Source organism: Pseudopodoces humilis, chromosome 8, assembly GCF_049639895.1.
Source record: "Pseudopodoces humilis isolate 2021_Gansu_Grassland_sample_001 chromosome 8, ASM4963989v1, whole genome shotgun sequence".
NCBI classification, from domain to species: Eukaryota; Metazoa; Chordata; class Aves; order Passeriformes; family Paridae; genus Pseudopodoces; species Pseudopodoces humilis.
The window spans coordinates 5768461-5786283 of NC_142207.1; the positions used below are offsets into that span (position 1 = coordinate 5768461).

The window sequence follows — 17823 nt, forward strand, 5'->3', positions numbered from 1 at the left end:
AAAAGAAGAACAAATCTCAGGAACTTGGAGATGAGAAGGAGAATGTAAGCAAAACATGATCTTATGATGTGTGCTTTTTTACAACAGGATAATGCCACTGATAGAAGTCTGAATTCCAGACTTTCCTCTACAGTACTGCTGCCCACTTTTCTACAGTGCAAGTGCTGCATTTGACATTTTTTTCTTCAACAAAAATTACACTTTTCTGATTTCAGAGCATGCTCAAATTTAACCAACATGTGTTTCTGGTCTGCCCTTCCAAGTACTCAGGATTTGCAGTTACCTAGATGAGTTACAGATGCTGTCTAGTTCATCATCCACACTGTCAGTGACAGCACTGACAGTCCAGGGTGCGTGTGCCCCGTGGGAAGCTGTCAGGATCTGATCAGAAGCCATCTGAAATAGCCCTCCTGGCTGACAGAAAATAGCTGATAACAGAGCTTGGGATGGGTTTTTTCAACAAGTTTCACAACCACCTCGCCCTGCATTTCTCTAGGTCATACTTTTATACTGCCCATAGGAGGGTGTCACGTGGAACTGGACTCAATGTCTTCCTGAAGTTAAGAGAATATTATCTGTGCTGCTTTTCACTTACCTTATTGCCTGACCTCCAGCCAACTGCCTTGTCAAGCACAGAAATCAGATTATCAAAAACAATAATAGCAAATCAATTCTGGTTTGGTTGTTTCTTACCATCTTAGTACTCTCCATGTGTTTTTAAGCTAAAAACGGCACTGTTAGTGACAAGAGGAAAACAACATAACACATCTTTGTGAATTTGCAACATGATGTAGAGTAATTGTATCTGTAAAGTGTTGCTGAAAGCCCTGGGCAGACATGGCTGATGAACAGACCAAGGCTCTTCGTTCTGGAAAGGCAATCTCCTTCCCGAACCTCAGTGCCATCCTAGACAAACTCTGCTTCACATTCTTTTCAAAGTATCACGAACAAGACTCAGTTCCTGCCTTTACCCTGGTTATTATTTTTCCCTTCGGTTATTTGCTCCCAGTGCTACCAGATGCCAGGAAAGTGTCTTCCAGACCAGGACTCTGGCTGGGACCATTCAAGTTCAGCTCACTGCGCTCTGTATCCCTGTAACCACTTGTTACACCCTGGAGGAGAACCACCAGGAAGAACACTGACCAATAAATGAACACCCAGCTTCACTCAGAATAAGGCTAGAGGTGCCATTGTCCTGCCTCCTGGTAACTGGAAGGAGCTGCTGATGACAGGTAAGCTGCTGTCAGCTGGACACACTGACACAGGACTGCACCAACCGCCCTCCCCAAAAAACATCACCAGCAAACTGAAGCAGTTGAGTCTCTGCCATGTTTACTATCATAATTGCATTCCTTGTAAACTTCAGGTTATCACATTGCCTTCAGCCTGTAAATTGTCACAAGATTCTAATATGTACCTCCTGAAATTGGTAATTCTGTGCAAAAGCATTCAGCAACTCAAATCACAATGATGTGTTAATTTAGCTGATCAGCAGTTATATTAACTATCTAGAAAACAGAAAATAAGAACTGTTGGATGACTTCTCTTATGAGGGAAAAAAAAAAATTACACTGACACTTTTTTGATGGCACATCTCATTATAAAGAGGTTACCATAAAATAATTGCAGGAGAAACAACCAGTATATATGGCCATTACTGAGTTACTGATGGACAATACCTAAGATAATACAGCTAAAGGACACCTGTCTAAAATATTTGTGTAGATATAATCTTAACAGGCTATATCTAAACTCATCTTGCTTATGATGCATTAACTTGGTCACTATTAGACTTGTGATCACAGTACTGCCTATGTCTTATATAAGATTTCACTGGAATTATCACTGCATTTAGACACACTAAGGAAACTTAGATAGCAGATTGTTACCATTTTTTTCTTATGATGATAAGCTCCTGGTCTGAATCAGTCTAAAACCAGTCTTGTCTGCAATGTCCCTACAGCTATCAGAAAGCTCCAGAGCAAGAGCCAGAAGCCTGCAATGAAGGAGACAGGAATTTTAAATGGCCCGAGTCTGGTGCTGCCTGCATCCCACGTTTTCACTGTCAATTCATACATCAACTTTTCAACTGTAACAGATTATATTTAACACTAACCATCTTAGCAAAGTCCATGTGATGTGAATTTACAACCCCGCTAAAGCAGGAAAGGAAATACATCCTGTGTGGTCTGACAGCAGAGAAACCAAAAGAAATACACTCCAGAGGTGCTCGATGTGGCTGTCCAGGGTTGATCCACCCCAAGACCTCCAGTGAGACAGTGAGAGTTCTGCTCTCCAAAGCAAAGGAGTAGCTTCTTATTACTCCATTGGTGAGTCTGCACTGTTGTTTTCCTGTACATAAATCAATAAACTATCTCTAAAAACATTTCCTGCTCTGTGTCACAACATTTCTGTATTCTTGAGATGGGGACTACAGCTCTGAGAAGGACTTACTGTCTCATTAACAGGGGGAAATATGGTCAAGTACTCCAAATGAATCAAAGCGAAGTGGCAGGAGCAGGAGAAATAAGACATGGCATTTTCCATTGCTGCAGCTTCTCCTTGCTTTTGGAAAGTAACTCGTTTTTTTCATAATCATGTTGTCAGTGTATTTCCAAGACCAGTTTTTAAAGCAGTCTCATTAGACCAGTCTGGTCTTTAATACCTGTCTATTTACACTACCAATGGAGTCTGATGCAACCTTCAAAGACACTTGCTTGAAACAGGCTTTCAATTCACTAATTAAACCTTAACAATCCCTTGTAATGAGCAACACTTTTTTCCCAAAAACTGTGTATGTCCCAGGTGGCTCTTCATGTCAGCACTGAAAGGAGAGGCCACTCCTGAAGGATCCTCCATCGCAAACATCTGAGACCAGGAAAGTCGCCAAACAGCACCTGAAGAAGCAGTGATTCCCATGAAATCATGGAATGGTCTGAAGTGGAAACCATCCAGCTCATCTCATTCTACCCCTGCCATGGGTAGGGACACCTTCCACTATTCCAGGTTGCTCCAAAACCCATCCAACCTGGCCCTGAACACTTCAGAAATGGGGGCACCCACAACTTCTCTGGGCATCCTGTACCAGGGTCTAACCACTCTCAAAGTGAAGACTTTCTTCCAACTCTACTTTTAGTCAGTTTAAAGCCATTCCCCCTCATCCTATCACTCCATGCCATCTCCAGCTCTCTTGAAGCCTCCTCAGGGCACTGCAAGGGGCTCCAACATCTCCCTGGAGCCTTCTCTTTTCCAGGCAACAACCCCAGCTCTCAGCCTGCCTTGACAGCAGAGGTTCTTGAGTCTTCTAAGCATCTCTGTGATTTCCCCTGGACCAGCTCCAACAGGTCCACATCCTTCTTATGTTAAGGACCCCAGAGCTGGATGCAGAGCTCCAGGTGGGGTCTCAGAGCAGAAGAGAGGGGCAGAATCCCCTCTCTCATCTGCTGCCCACTCTGCTTTGGATGCAGCCCGGGACAAGGTTGGGTGTCTGGGCTTCAAGTGCACGCTGCCAGTTCACGTTGAGCTTCTCATCGAACAAGTCCTTCCCAGGGCTGCTCTCAATCCATGCTTCACCCAGCCTGTATTTGTGCCTGGGAGCGCCCTCACCCCTGTGCAGGACCTTTTCTCACAGCCTTGACACCTCCTAGTAAATTAGTCCCTGGTGGAGGCAAATGACAGCCGTACAGCAACACCAAAGTTTGCAAAGCTTCTCATTTACTGTTAGTAATGTTGTCCTCTGTAACATCCTCATCCTGTTTTACTTGAGTGCCCTATGTTGGGGGCTTTTTGCCTCAACTAAGTTTAACTACATTTATTAGTTCTAAAGGCTACCTTTCTCTTTCCTATAGCATTGCTTCTTGAATAAATTAGTCCACTGAAGGTGACGTAAGAAATGAAAGGCAATTGTAATTAGTGTAATATCTTTCCAAGATAAAACCATAAAAACTTCAGACAGCTGTCATCTCCTTAGCTATTCTGATTATTATTCACAAACTCTGATATCTTCTGCATATTACACAGTATGTTTACATGCAATTTCAGTGAAAATGCTCATGGAACAGGATCTCTAAGTATCTATCTCAGAATCTAGCCGAGAGAAAGAATGGAGCTTGAAAGTCATTTCAGACCTCATTTTCCCTCAGTACAGTCACTGTCCTAAATAGGTACACATAAACACATACTGGTTTTCTTTAGAAATAATTCATATGAATTCAATATCCTTATATAATTGGCTAGATATGACAGTCACTGAAAACTAAAATCCTCTTTTTATACTAGTCAGGGTATGGACAGGAAAAAAAAAATCTAAGAAATGGATGCTCCAAGGGACAGGAAGACTGATTATTTTAGAGGTAAAAGGGTAATTGCTGTCACATGATAAAAAAGGAACCAGGCAAATTCGTATGAATACTCCTTGGAGAAGAAGCACTTACTGGCTACTTCATGTAAGGCGATTACTCTGTGGAGGGGTGGTGATACCTCGAATGCAAGCTCATTCACAGGATGCCTGAATATTGCAGGAAGGCAGCATCTATCTCTTACACCTGGGATTCTTCTACTGATGGCACAGATTCCCCTGAAAACACCCACAGACTCACAGTGTCGTAGAACATAATTTAGGACAGAAGGGACCTCTGAGGATCCGATGCCTGCTCTAAGCAGGGTCAATCTCAAAGTTAGAAAAGGCTGCTCAAGACCTTTTTTTTGTTGAGCGTTCAGTATCTCCAAGGCATGTAAGGAAACACCTCCCCTGCCTAAAGGGCTGGTCCCTAACAACACAGGGCACTCTGCACACTCCTGAGTTCAAGTAGCAGCAAGAAGAGGAACTAACAAAACCTTTATGAAAGTTTCCCTTACTAAACACTTCTAACAGATAAGATACAGAACTGCTGAAAACCCAGCAGCTTCTTTTCCAGACACAGTATGGTCAGGGTTAGCAGCTGAGTTTCAGCTGCCTTCTCTGTGGAGATCACTCCCCTTGTTCAAACAAAGTATCTTTTAAAATCTTCTTCCATGGGTTTCATCTGAGATCTCATTTTCCTGAGACCCCACTCATCTTTAATAATACCCAGCAGAGTGGTTCTATCACTACATGTAATTATGAAGCTGTTACAAAGCCACAGTTAATTACAAAAAGTGAACGTGGCATTGAAATGATTTTTGCTTAAACTCACCAAGGTAGGTTTTTCACAATTACCCTAGCACAGCACATAGCCTTGGCAATTATTGGAGGGCTCTCCACAGAGTAAAAGCAAGTGTGGTGCTCTTCTATTATACTTCTAATTCTGTCAGAGTAAGATTAACAAAGTTCATGCACCTACTAGAACATAAAGATTACCATCTCTTCACACAGACTGAACAATAAAATTTACAGATTTGAAAACTTTGTGGAAAGGTTTGTGGTCAAAACCTAGTTAAAGATATTTACTCCTTTGAGTTTTAGTTTAAAACAGATTTCTTCTTTCAGATACATCCCACATACTGTCAGGGCTTTTCTTTCTTTTCCTTTGTTTCCAGATTACATAAGAAATTCATTTCATCTTTAAAGAATAGCTTCTACCTTTGTGAAGGAGTAAATTATTATGTCAAGTTTCCTCAGTTAGCATACCTGTATAGCAATTTTTTTTCAATAAAAATAACCTTTTGTTAAAGGTTTCATTGTATTTCCCACGAGAATGATAACAGCCACATCTCCAGCCATCTGCAGGCACTACTACAGACTGATGCAGACTCTGAACATTCTTCTCAACACTTCTGTTCAGACAATGGGACCACTAATTTCTAAGTGCTTAATTATGCCAAGGGCAGGAGCCCAAAGCCTTTATCCATGCTGAACTTCTTCAACAGTCTTAATGAAAATCAGGTCTCAGGCAAATCATTAGTAAAATTCAAAATCATAAGGAAATTACCCCTTTCCATTTTTAGCACAAAGAATGGATTACTTCATAAAGGCCTATAGATAATTCATTTAAAGCTCACATGCTTCAGCTTTGGGCAGAAAAGCAGGTTAAGATATTTGAACACCAAGCACAAATCTCCTCCTATACTCCAAGCTATTGTGTTAGTGCTACTTTAATGCCCAGCACAGCAGAACTATAATGGAAACAGCTCCCAAAACACTTTATTTCATAAAGTACTCCAGCTAGTTTCCAAATTGTCTATTGCAAAAAAAAAAGTGAAGACCTGACTTCAATGCCATATCCAGCACCTCAGACACTGGGGCTGGATGGAGGACTCTTACCCCTGGACTGCAGCCCGTGCCCACATGCCTCGCTCTGCCCGGGCAGGCCCTGTCTCACCGAGTCTGGCACCAGCACACAGGGGCTCCAGCGGTGGCTCTTCCACCTGCAGAGGGAACAGCCAACAGCGACATGCTTACAACTGGAAAACAGGGAACACATCTGAGCACAAACTCCAGTTACCAATCATAATATGCTGTGGGGACTTTTGAGTCACAGAGCTGTAATTGCTCCTGACACAAGCACTGGGAACTGGAATTCAGATGCCAGGCTCAGCACATCCTTATCCAACAACCTTTCTCATTTTGCAGGGCGTGTTTCAAAGTTAGGTAAGATACATATGAAATGGCTCCAGTGGGCTTTGTCACCAGGCTCTCCTCCTGCTCTCATACAACTGATGTTGTTCCCAGCCTGTTTTCCGTGCTCACAGGTGTGCCAGCCATGGGAAGCAGCTTTTCATGGCACCAGGCAGAGCAGAGCATTGTCCCCTGCCCTGCACTGCCTTCAGCTCCACACTCTGCTCCAGCACCATCTCCTGTGGGATGTGCAGGCTGAAGATTTGTATGCAAAGATATAATGCTTTTCTATTTACTAATATTGCACAACAGATGGACCACAGAATCTTAATGAAGAGCAGTGAGTAACTGCTCTATTGTATTATTTGTCTAATCAGAACTTTTTAAGTGCATAGTATTCACTGGAGTGAGAGTACCAGGGGAAAAGACAAGAGTTTCTGCAATAAGCATGCAATTATGATTAAGGCACTCTAGGGCTTGTGGTCCCAAAATAGCTCACATTGATTTTTAGATACAATGAGGGGGAAGTTCCCAGTAACAGCTTCCTTACACACATCAGACCCTGAGGTTACTATTCCTAGGAGCTGTGTCTGTTGGTGCTCATTCTGATGATGCCAGATCTACTGAAATCTCCAGTTTGAACTCCACTTTTACGCATTTTGCAAGGTACATTATTTGTTTTAAATTTGTTTTAAACTCTGCATTTTCCAACATTATGTTATTTTCTGGTTAAAACTGTGCAGGACAAGAGTCATTTCTAGAGAAGTGGACACCCACTAGATACTGATTCCAAGCTAACAGGTTTTACCTATATACTGGACAGATGGGAACATCTTCACATTCTCTTTCCTCATACAAGGTGTCTGGACATGCCTGTCCCCCACTGGCAGAATCCTGAATGATAATCCTGTACCGGGACTGCTTAACTGCGGAGGCATTGCCTGTAAAGCAAAAAACAAAAAAGCTGTTTTTCAGACATGGTTGTCATCCCAAGTTAGCTATATAGCTGCCTTGGTTAGAAATATACTCTGTGTTTCATTTATATTTTGAATCTGTGAGCACTCTGTAACATTGTTTCCTTTAAAATTACCAGTAGTTCAGCAAGACAGCAGCTGGAAGGATGATAAATCAACAGCCTAAGAAATGCATCAAAAATCATCTATTTAACAGAACACCAAATCAAGTGAGAAAATAAATAAATAAGAAAATAAACACCTTAACTGAGGAAAAGAATAAAAAGCAAAGAAACAAACTGTCATAATGGAAGGTTTTGTTTCTGAGAACACATTCTGGTGGTCTCAGGCTGCTACAAGTAACCCATCTTTATGGCACTAGAAATCAGAGATGATAACTTCCTGATATGAAAACCATTGTAACCAACAGAGGCTAACTCTCTACTTAACCTGAGTTGACGCAATACCAATCCATCTAGAAACACAGTTCACAAAATCAATGGTACAGAATGCAACAGGAAAGACAGGAGCAAGATTTATCTGTTTGTCTCTACAGCTAAAGCAAACACAATCCTTGGCTGTGTAAGCGGTAAGAGCAAACAGAGCTGGTTTAACCACTGTTCATGGCCCTTGTCCTTTTCTGGGTACCATGCTCACACTGCAAAAAACAGGTGCTAGAAAAGTAAAAAGGTATCTCAGGAGAACTTTTTAAAGGACTGCAGACCATGTAAAAAGCTTTAAATAAAGGACTTCATCAAATATGTCTGAAAGAGGAAAGCAGTGCAAATAAGCCCACTATGAGTATTATTTTTCCAGCTCAGAACAAGAGCAAAGCTGCAGCAGCAAAATTACCATGTAGTAGAGTAGAAGGAAAACTTAGAATTCACACCATGAACACAAAGTACAAGCACAGATCCAAGAAAAATGTTGCCTTTAAAAATACCAAGTCATACAAGCCTCCACTGGCAGATGTGTCACCACTTTGAGATCACTGCAAAAGGACACTGGACTGGCAGGAGGCTGCTCACCTCAGCTGCTGCCCTGGGGCAGAAAAAGCACATCCAGAGAGATCCCTCTTCTGCTTCTTTCACAGCCACTACTGAGACAGCTCTACAGCTTCCTGCAGTCTCCTTTCACATGCCTGATTTGGGCCTGTAAAGCCTCAAAAAGAGCCTTTTCTTAAAATCTAGCCCACACCATCACTCCTGGAAATTAAACTGTTTTATCTTCTGTCCACTACCTGAAGAGTTTATCCCTGTCACCTAATGCATACAATTTACAAAACTGTAAGGGTTTGCATCCATTCTAAGTCTTCTCCTCTCTGAATTAAGCAAACCCAGTCCTTTGTAGGTCCAATTCAATTCCCTCTCCCTGCTCAATTTCTCACAACACTGTGCCCAAAGGACCTGCAGCCTCCCCTGGGCACAGTACAGTGACCCCTCAGGGGTCTTACATACAACATGCCCAGGAATTTGACAAGCCTGGTAGGAGTTTTAGCATTTCTAACTGCTGACTTTCATTCACTCTGTAGTCCATAGTATCTCCAGAAGTGCCTGAGGCCACAAAGACTATTTAGGGAGCAGAGCATTTGACACACAGAAGAGACCAGGAAAGTTGGGGCTCTTCTGCTTGGAGAGAAGGCTCACAGCATCTTATCAGTGTGTATCAATATACTCTAATGGGCAGTAAAGCAGACACAGACAGACTATTTTCACTGTGATATCCACTGTGAGATTTTTCAAGCAGCTGAGTACCCATTTAAAAGTCATTTAATTTAAGCCACTGTTCCTCAGCTTCCTGATAAAAGTTTAATGTGTCAAAAATCTACCACTTCCCTTAATTAGAACAGCTACGCTGTCAAAAAAAGAGGAGATTAAATTTATTTGGCACAATTTGTTCTCAATAAATCCTTACTGGCCAGTTTACTACAATCTGATTCTTGAAATGTTTGTATCTTGAGTAACAATTTGTTCTTGTGGCTTTCTACATAATGAAGTTAGGATGAGTAATCTACAATTTTCTTGACCTTTCTTTTTGGAGGAGCAGAGGTGAAGGGAAGAGTTTTAGTTTGGTCTGCCTTGGTACTACTGAGTTTTACTTCTTCAGGACCTTATTTCTCACCCATAGAAGAGTCACTCGATGCTCTGGCATTACTTGACTACTTAGTCACACAACCTCACTGACATGGGAATAGCTACTCAATGGAAACACTCCTTAGTACATTCTTCTCATGGCTGCAGACAGGAAACAACGGCAGCAACTGCACACTCCCCATATTGTGCTTCCCCCATTTCACAGAAAGAACATTTCATACAGGTTCCCCTTATTTACAATCCATTTATGTGATTTTCACTATCTAATATCCTCTAGCTTAGTTTGCATCCTTGGTTTCTTGTTTCTAATCTTTGTGAAACACTATGACAATCCAAAAGGAAACAAGATTCTGAACAACTCTGACAGTAAGATAAAAAAGAGCTTCTCTAGATGTGTCTGATGCTCCTCTTCACTGTTTGAACCTTGAACTTGCAAATTACATACAGACCTACACATGCCTTGCTCCCCAGTGCTATTGGCTTACTGTTAGCACAGTTTCAGAATAGAAATTAAGAGTCCAGCAGGGCTTCAGCCCTTTGGACAGGTTTTCTTGCACCTTCTAGGTCTTCTGCACTCCTGACTGCACAGAACAAGTTCCTGAGAGGTGCAGATACCAATTCCCGCAGTTTGTTAAAGTCTTTTTTTTTTATTTTAAATGTCTTGTGATATTGCCATCCTTCCCTTCCAAGAATCATGAACTCTATCACTTTGTGATGATTTTCATTCAAATTATCTACCACCATTAGAATCTTACCCATTTCCTTCCTATTAATCAGTACCAAATCTAAATGAGCTTCCCACAGTAATTTTCTCCACCTCAAGAAACTAAATTATCCTCAACATTTATTGCACCTTACTCAAACCCCATTTTCAAAATTGAATTTCCTCACTGGCTTTTCTATAGCATTCCTTACAAATGTTAATGAGTATAATTTTTGTACTTCAGTAAAATTGCTATAGCCTAATTTTTTCCAGAGTACTAGCAATGTGGAGGACTGTCCTTTTAAAGCCAAACTGATTTCCAGCATGGAAATATGACCATTTGCCCTCCTGAAAAAAAAGCCTCAAGATCTAAGGACCATCTTAACTTCTCTGTCCTTGTCTTTGCAACTCAGAGAATGCTGTTTTAGAATTTCAGGGGTGCCTTACCTCTGTTTCCACTCTCCACTCCTGTGCCACCAGCCTCTATTCTCCTCCCTTACAGCACCATACAATTCTTATCAACCACTCTTACTCCTCCCTGAATCTTGCATCCTTCCTTCCTCTGTCTTTCAACCCAGTGCTTCCATGCCCAGGGTTCACAGAGCTGCACCACCATTCCCAGGTGAGGGACAAAAATCCCTTTTCACTCCTGGAACATGTGCCATGTCAGGTCCAGCTTCCACAGAAAACATCCAGCTTCCCTCTCTGCTCCTGCCCAGATGGAAAGCCAGTCTGGTCAACACAAGACTCTGCTCACACAAAAAACAAGGACGAATTTTCTGAGATTCACCAAAATCAGTGCTATCAATACTTCTGTAGAGGTAAGAGCTCTTAAGTCTTTCGCTTTGACCAGCTCTGGTTGTGTGTTTATGAGGATTGGAAGTAGCAGATCATGTCTGACACAAGGTAGAAGTCATTAGAATTTCTTAGTGTGGTACACCATTCTTTTTATCCACTTTTACCCCTTCTCATTTCAAATCTGATTTAAGGCATGGAGAAAAAAAGAGGACAGCTACTACCTAACATTTCATGTAAACTTGTTCAGAGAATTAAGTAACTGTGAAATTTCTAACCTTCCTCCTGGACAACTAAAGCCCAGAAGAGAAGAGGCACTCACAGGCACCATCTATTTTCAGAAGGAAGATGAAAAATGTTATTTATTGTTAGTTGTTTTCTTTTTTAATCTCTCTGTTTTAAATCTATGGTGACAGACCAGGGAGTACCTCATCCACACTGAAAGCAGTTACCTCTCCAGGCCACTTTCACCCCCAGGAAAGCAGGTGACAAGAGGAAAATCTACCTGCTGCTCATTCAGACCATTTCCTATCCTGAACCCACCTTACTGATTCTTTGACTCTTTTTTCAATCCATTCTCAAAGACCAGGTAAAACAGATAGATTACAGAAGACTGCAGTAGACAGTTGCCACCTTTAAATATCTGAAATGGCAGAGAATCAATAACTTGCAACAACCTCCCTGCTCCTGCCTCCCCAACAGGTGCTTGGATTCAGTGGCACTTCCTTTGTGAATTATGTTGTCAGTCCAGCTGTTACTGCCCTAAGCTCAGTGCTGTCTGCACTTCTGAGGCAGGAGATAACCTTCTGCCAGAAGACAGACGTTTGTCTGATGACATTTAAATGTAGGGAAAATGTCAGCTTTTTATTGTGTGATGGTAAACTCAAGATGTATTTCTTCAGATAAACTACAAACAGCTCAACTGGTAAAGTTCTGTGTAAAGCTGATTTAGTGATTCCGTGTTTGTCTAAGTTCTGATCTTATGCTGGTACACAATTAATTTTAAACCTGCCAGGCAATACCTGCCCCTGCTTGATCAGATTAGTAATTCACCATCTGTATATTGCTTTCATTAAATACAACTTTTCTATAAAAAAACCACAACACCCCTAACAACTCACGTATGTATAGTGGCTTTGAAATTTCATTATCATGCTGAGGTTTTAATTGTGCAATGCAAATTAAAAAAAAAAAAAAATCTTACAATGCAGCCATATCAATAACAGATTTAGCAAAAAACAAACTCCCTCATCTAAGAAGTTTTAATTTAGAATTATATTAAAATGATAACACTGCCAAGGAGGTTAAATAATTAATTTCTTCTCATTTTAATTGTAGACTATTATTTAATAAACAAAGTCATTTACCAGGTAATTTATTCTACTCCTTCATAGGCAGCTCATTTAAAGTCTAAAAATAAATTGCTAATTAAAACAGGATTCACTGTTTTAGAAAGCAACTCATTTTCCTGTAAAATCTAACAAGGACTATGCTAAAGCATCCACTGATAAACTTTGAAGGGCAAGGAAACTACCAACAATAATGAAATATTCTGATAACTGAGCAGACTTTCATCTGAACAATTAACGAAACACAAATTTGTCAGAAAACTCAACACTAGATGATTATAAAGAAACTTTGTTGTACACTCATTGTGCCTCAAAGTTAACCAACAAGATCAAAGACATGTTTGGCCCTTGAAAATGCACAAAGCAAAGGAGGTACCTGCACAACCCTGTACGTACACCCAGGTTGATCAAGAAAATTACATTTCATATGTAAGCAAGTCCATGGTGCAATCATACAGCACAGGGGCCTTGGAGGTCTAACTCTGAAGGCAGAAACCCAGAAGGAATTTTTTTCCCAAACAAAGAGAATTCGTATCTCCAAAGCTGCTCACAAGGATCCCACCCTCCCAAGAACATCAACTCAAAAGTCAAGGACCGAAGTCCTCAGGTCCAAAACTCACGCAGATGAATGCCCTAAAACTTATTAGACTGGTGTGAACTTCATCTGCCACATGTTTCTAGGCCGATGTATTAATTTTTCCCCCAAATTTTGACTTCTTAAAGGCTTACCAGGCTGACAGGCTGTGGGACAGGGTGTCCACTCACTGAACAGAGTAACAACACAGTCCTTCCTGCAGGGGAGGAGACATGGCCGCACCGACTCAGGCCGGAGGGACTCCGGACACCTACGGATCCAAACACGGATAAAACAAAAGAAAAACTTAAAACTATGGAGAAAAATTTTATTCCTAAGACTTCCACAGGGCTGTGAGCATACTGCCAAACCAAAGACACTACTCCTGGCCAGAGCAAGCCTTATTTTTCTTTTCACTCATGCAACCCAGCTGAATTTAGTACATTTCAAGGATTAAAAAACACCGTTTTGTTTTTTTTAAAAACTGGGAACTTGGCTTGATGACTACAGGCTAAATGTAGCTCTGTGACATCAAAATCACAAAGCTCATGGGAGTAAAACAGATATATTTATTACTAGAGAAAGTGAGTAGTTATGTTTATGTAGTCCTGTTTTAGCACAACATGCAACAGCCTTCAAACCACCTGTCTGTAAAGGCTGATGACATATTCCTCAACTTTCAACCTCCAAGGAACACAAGAATAGTTTCAAGCGTAATACAGTACAAAGAGCTCTGTGATGCTCTTCATTCATTTTTAACTCCTACATGGAAAACATGTCATACATATTCTAATAAAAGTTTCAGACACAGTTAATATATGAGGACTTGAAGAGCAGGAAAGGGACAATTTTACGCAATCAGTCAGATCTTGCACATCAAGTGGGTGAACAGGAATGGAATTAATCTTTCTCAGTCCTTATTAATTTCTATCAATTACAATACTTAGCAATGCATGCAACCCAAAATGATCCCACATGAAGGAGGAATGTGCCACTAATCCCTACAAGAAAAAAAAAAAGTTAAAACCATGATTCAGCTACTTAAGTGTTTACTTACCCCCTTCAGTTCCATTTCCTCTTACACCACCTCAAAAGTGGAGGGGGCAAACAACTATTTTAGGCATTACATAGCTCTATAAACAATATGTTTAATTAGGTGAATTTCGAGCATATCAATGCATTTGAGACATACATGAATACCAGATTTCTTTCGTTTTATTTAATTAACCTCATTAACCTCAAGAATTTTAATAAACTTTACTGAACTCAGCAAACCCTGCCTACACAAATAGCATTGTTTTGAGAGTTACAATAGGAAAGGAAACTCAGTTCTAAGTCTCCATACTCATTAATGGTGTGAAAATAATTAGCAACGTCTTGATTTCTCAATATTAAGGAAAACATCTGTGCTACTTATTTTCCTCATTTAGTAAAGCAAAGCAAAATTTGGAATATTTCTACTGCAGAGTATGTAATTTTGTTGTGTTGCTAGCACATTATGGAAGTTATATAAACCAAGCGAACAATATAGAACACACATATGGTACTGCCTTATTGGAGTGTAAATATAATGCAAAATCTATTTACATTTTCTATTTTATGAGAGCACTGCTAATAACGTGTTGCTGAACATTATATTCAAATGTGTTTTACATTTTCCTCACACCTGTCCTTCAGGGAAAATATCTGCAGAAAACTGTAAATTAGAGTAGCAGAGGAGCTACATCAAAAAATCACCACCACTGAAAGCATGCTTTTTGCCTAGATTTAGATAGAAGGTTAGAATGGGCTGGATATTTAGTTTCTTTGCCTGTTACAACAGTGATGGAGTAGTACCTGGAGAGTTAGTCCTGAAATGAAATTACTTCAATGCTGCGGAGTCCACACACTTGCTGAAAATGCCTTTGTACAGCAAGTATTTTATAAATAAACACTAACAAGCTTTCTTTAAATACCTTTTGGGAGCGACCTGGCCAGAGCTGCTCTTCCTGCAGAAGATTTTCCTTGTCTGGATGCCCACCCCACAGGTGGCTTCCCCGCTCCAGCTGGCAGTGGCGTTGGGCGCGGCGCCCGGCACGTCCTCGGAGCAGGAGCTCCAGGGAGACGCTTCCCAGAAGAAACGCACGCACAGGTGCTCGTTGCAGGCACGCTGCTCCTGCAGGGATCGCTCAGGGGGACAGGCTTTTCCACCTGGAAAGGGTCAAGAGAACACCACATCCTCATCTCACGGCATGTGGCAAAAGGAAGATGCGGAAAAATTTTTAAAAAAAAGTCAGGTTTGCACAATATCTTCCCTTTTCACCCCTGTAAAAATAAAATAAATAAATAAAGCTTAAATAAAGCTGTTGACCTTTATGGCTGCAATAACAACCTTCTAAAATATTGTTTCCTCATTAAACTAGCCTTGCATAAAATTGTATTCCAATGCCTAATGAAAGCAGAAATAGGAAAAGTGTATTTCTCAGTTACTTTATCAATAACTCCTACACAAAGCAAAGTTAATTCCATTTAAATGCCAGTATCACTCAGCAAACATGCAATCATGTTTAAAGACAAATTAAACATTATTTTTATGTTCATTCTCTTTGCTAATCTCCCAAGAAGGACTATCCCTCTCTCATATCTGGACTATATTCATTTGTTGCCTTAAAGATTTGAGCAGTAGAGGAAGCTGAACTGTAATGGCAGCAGGATGTATCAAATGACACCCACGTCTGCAAATCAAGGAAGGGGAAAACCTGAAAGACACGTTTTGAATATGAAGCCTTCACTTCACTGAAGCACCATCCTTCAAACTCACGTCCAAAGATTTTGCTAAACTGCTTCACTTTGTCAACAACTGGTGACAAAGCCCCAGAGTACAGGAGTTTAAAGAGCCTCCTCCCCAGAAGCTGTAACACTCCAGCCAGCACCTGAATTTATCCATAAAAGCAGATGATCGTAGCTCAAAAGCTACTGAGTAATGCAGTGAAATTTAACAGTAAGCACTGTTATCTTAGGAAGAAAGAAGCAAAAAATTACTAAAATCAAAATCATTTTCCTCCAGGAGGGAGAGCCTAGACAACTTGGGACACATCCAAAGTGCTGAAGGTTTTGAAAGAGCTGAACTGTTGGGGACAGATACCACAAGGTTCAGAGCACCTTTACAGCCCACTAAAATCAACAGGAGATGAAGGGATGTCAAAGGGATGCCTATTGCCTTGCAGGACTGACCCTCCTGGGAAAAGGTAAGGCCCCAAATGGCCACAATGAGTAGCAGTGAGGAAAGAAAAAGAGAGAAACTACCTAGCCCACTGGATAATCATGTCACGTTACCACTCATCTTTTCATGAAAATGGACCAATCCACATAATGTTCAGCCTCAGAAATGTTTAGTATAATGATGGAGTAGAAAATGCCCCAGGTAGCTTATTTCCTGAAGAATTTGACTTGGCAGGAAAAATGCAAACTACTTATTTTGCTTGTGTGTTTGAGATACACCTTTAAAATAAATAATGGTAACAAGCAAATGGCAAAATGCCTGATCCGTTTGTAAGTTAAAAAACATAAAAAACTTAAGACTATATCCAACTCGAATCTGCAACTTCCCCGGCAGAAGTCAGGGTGGCTTTTTTCAATATTATTTTAGTTACAATATGTTAATGAAGCTCTCCTAAACAAGTCAGATTTAACATAGTAAGAAATGGCTCATCCAAACTTGCCTGCAACACTGCAAGCAGGAGATGCTGTTTTCATAACGAGCACAAGGGCCTGGTCACCTTCTGCATTTCATTGACAACTTTTGTACAAAGAAAGCAGGACAACATGCCTCTGCCTGGCCATTCCAGTAGACATTTAGAGATGTTTTTATGATGTTCAGGAGTTCTTATAATTCATTTTACACCTGCTGGAGTGCCTGCTCCATGATCTCCTCTTGCACCAAGTTTCAGACAGTTGCTACGTAAAGAATTATCTTTAAAACCTGATTCAAATCAAGTCCCCCAGGTTTCATCAACAGCTTCCTGATTATCATATTGTGGAAGCAGTTAAAGAGCTTGGAGAAAATTACTCAGAATTTCCTTAAGTCCTCCAACAGCAGAGCCACAGCTGACACTCCCTCTGTTGACAGAGGCCAAACAAAACGGCCCTTGCAAAGGTACCAGAACTCTGTAGAAGTCAGGTGCTCAGTGGTGAGCTGGGTGTGAAAAAGGTAGAAAAAGCAGGTAATTTAAAACTGCCTTAATATTGCAGTGATAATGGTATTAACTGCACTTCCACTCTCCCAAATTTCAATCACTATCTGCACACACATGTGTGACTCTGCACAGCAAACTGTTACACCATTGCTACAGATGCACAGAAAAAGGGAGTTTGAGTTTAATAGTTAATTATTCCTTCCTGAGAAACTTCAAGTATTCAGCTCAGAATACACAATTTTTAGGTTCGTGCCTTTCAGGTTGAGATGCTTGTGTTTCTTTACTTCCAGAATTCACTCCTTCACAATTTCACTCTCATAATTCCATGTTTTATCTATCATTTGGATTCGATACCTCCATGGAAAATATGAGACAAACAATATTTTCATTTTAATTACTCTCTTGGTCATACACTTTTTAGTAGTAGTTATTATCATTCAATCAACAATTATTTTTATCCTGAAGGGTCCCAATTTTCTTCACAAGTGCTTATGAGGATGTTTATGTGAATACAGACCTTTCACATCAGTAAGGGTCTGCAAGATCAAGTCCTTACAATAGCCCAGAAACAGTGTGTGGCTTTAATGATAATTTACAAAATAGCACTTAACAGAGCTCTTCCTGGACTAGATTTGCATCTAAAAGT

At 40.6% G+C, this 17823-nt stretch overlaps 1 protein-coding gene across 1 annotated transcript in view; it reads right to left on the reverse strand.

Moving 5' to 3' along the window:
* Positions 1–17823, reverse strand: part of THSD7B (thrombospondin type 1 domain containing 7B) — a 297680-nt gene that overhangs the window by 115985 nt on the left and 163872 nt on the right. Inside the window, exons 10-13 of the mRNA XM_005519602.2 lie at positions 14958–15192; positions 13158–13273; positions 7344–7476; positions 6242–6345 (exon numbers count right to left, since the gene is read on the reverse strand). Coding sequence (XP_005519659.2) covers positions 6242–6345; positions 7344–7476; positions 13158–13273; positions 14958–15192 — 588 coding nt within the window. The remainder of the gene's footprint in view (positions 1–6241; positions 6346–7343; positions 7477–13157; positions 13274–14957; positions 15193–17823) is intronic.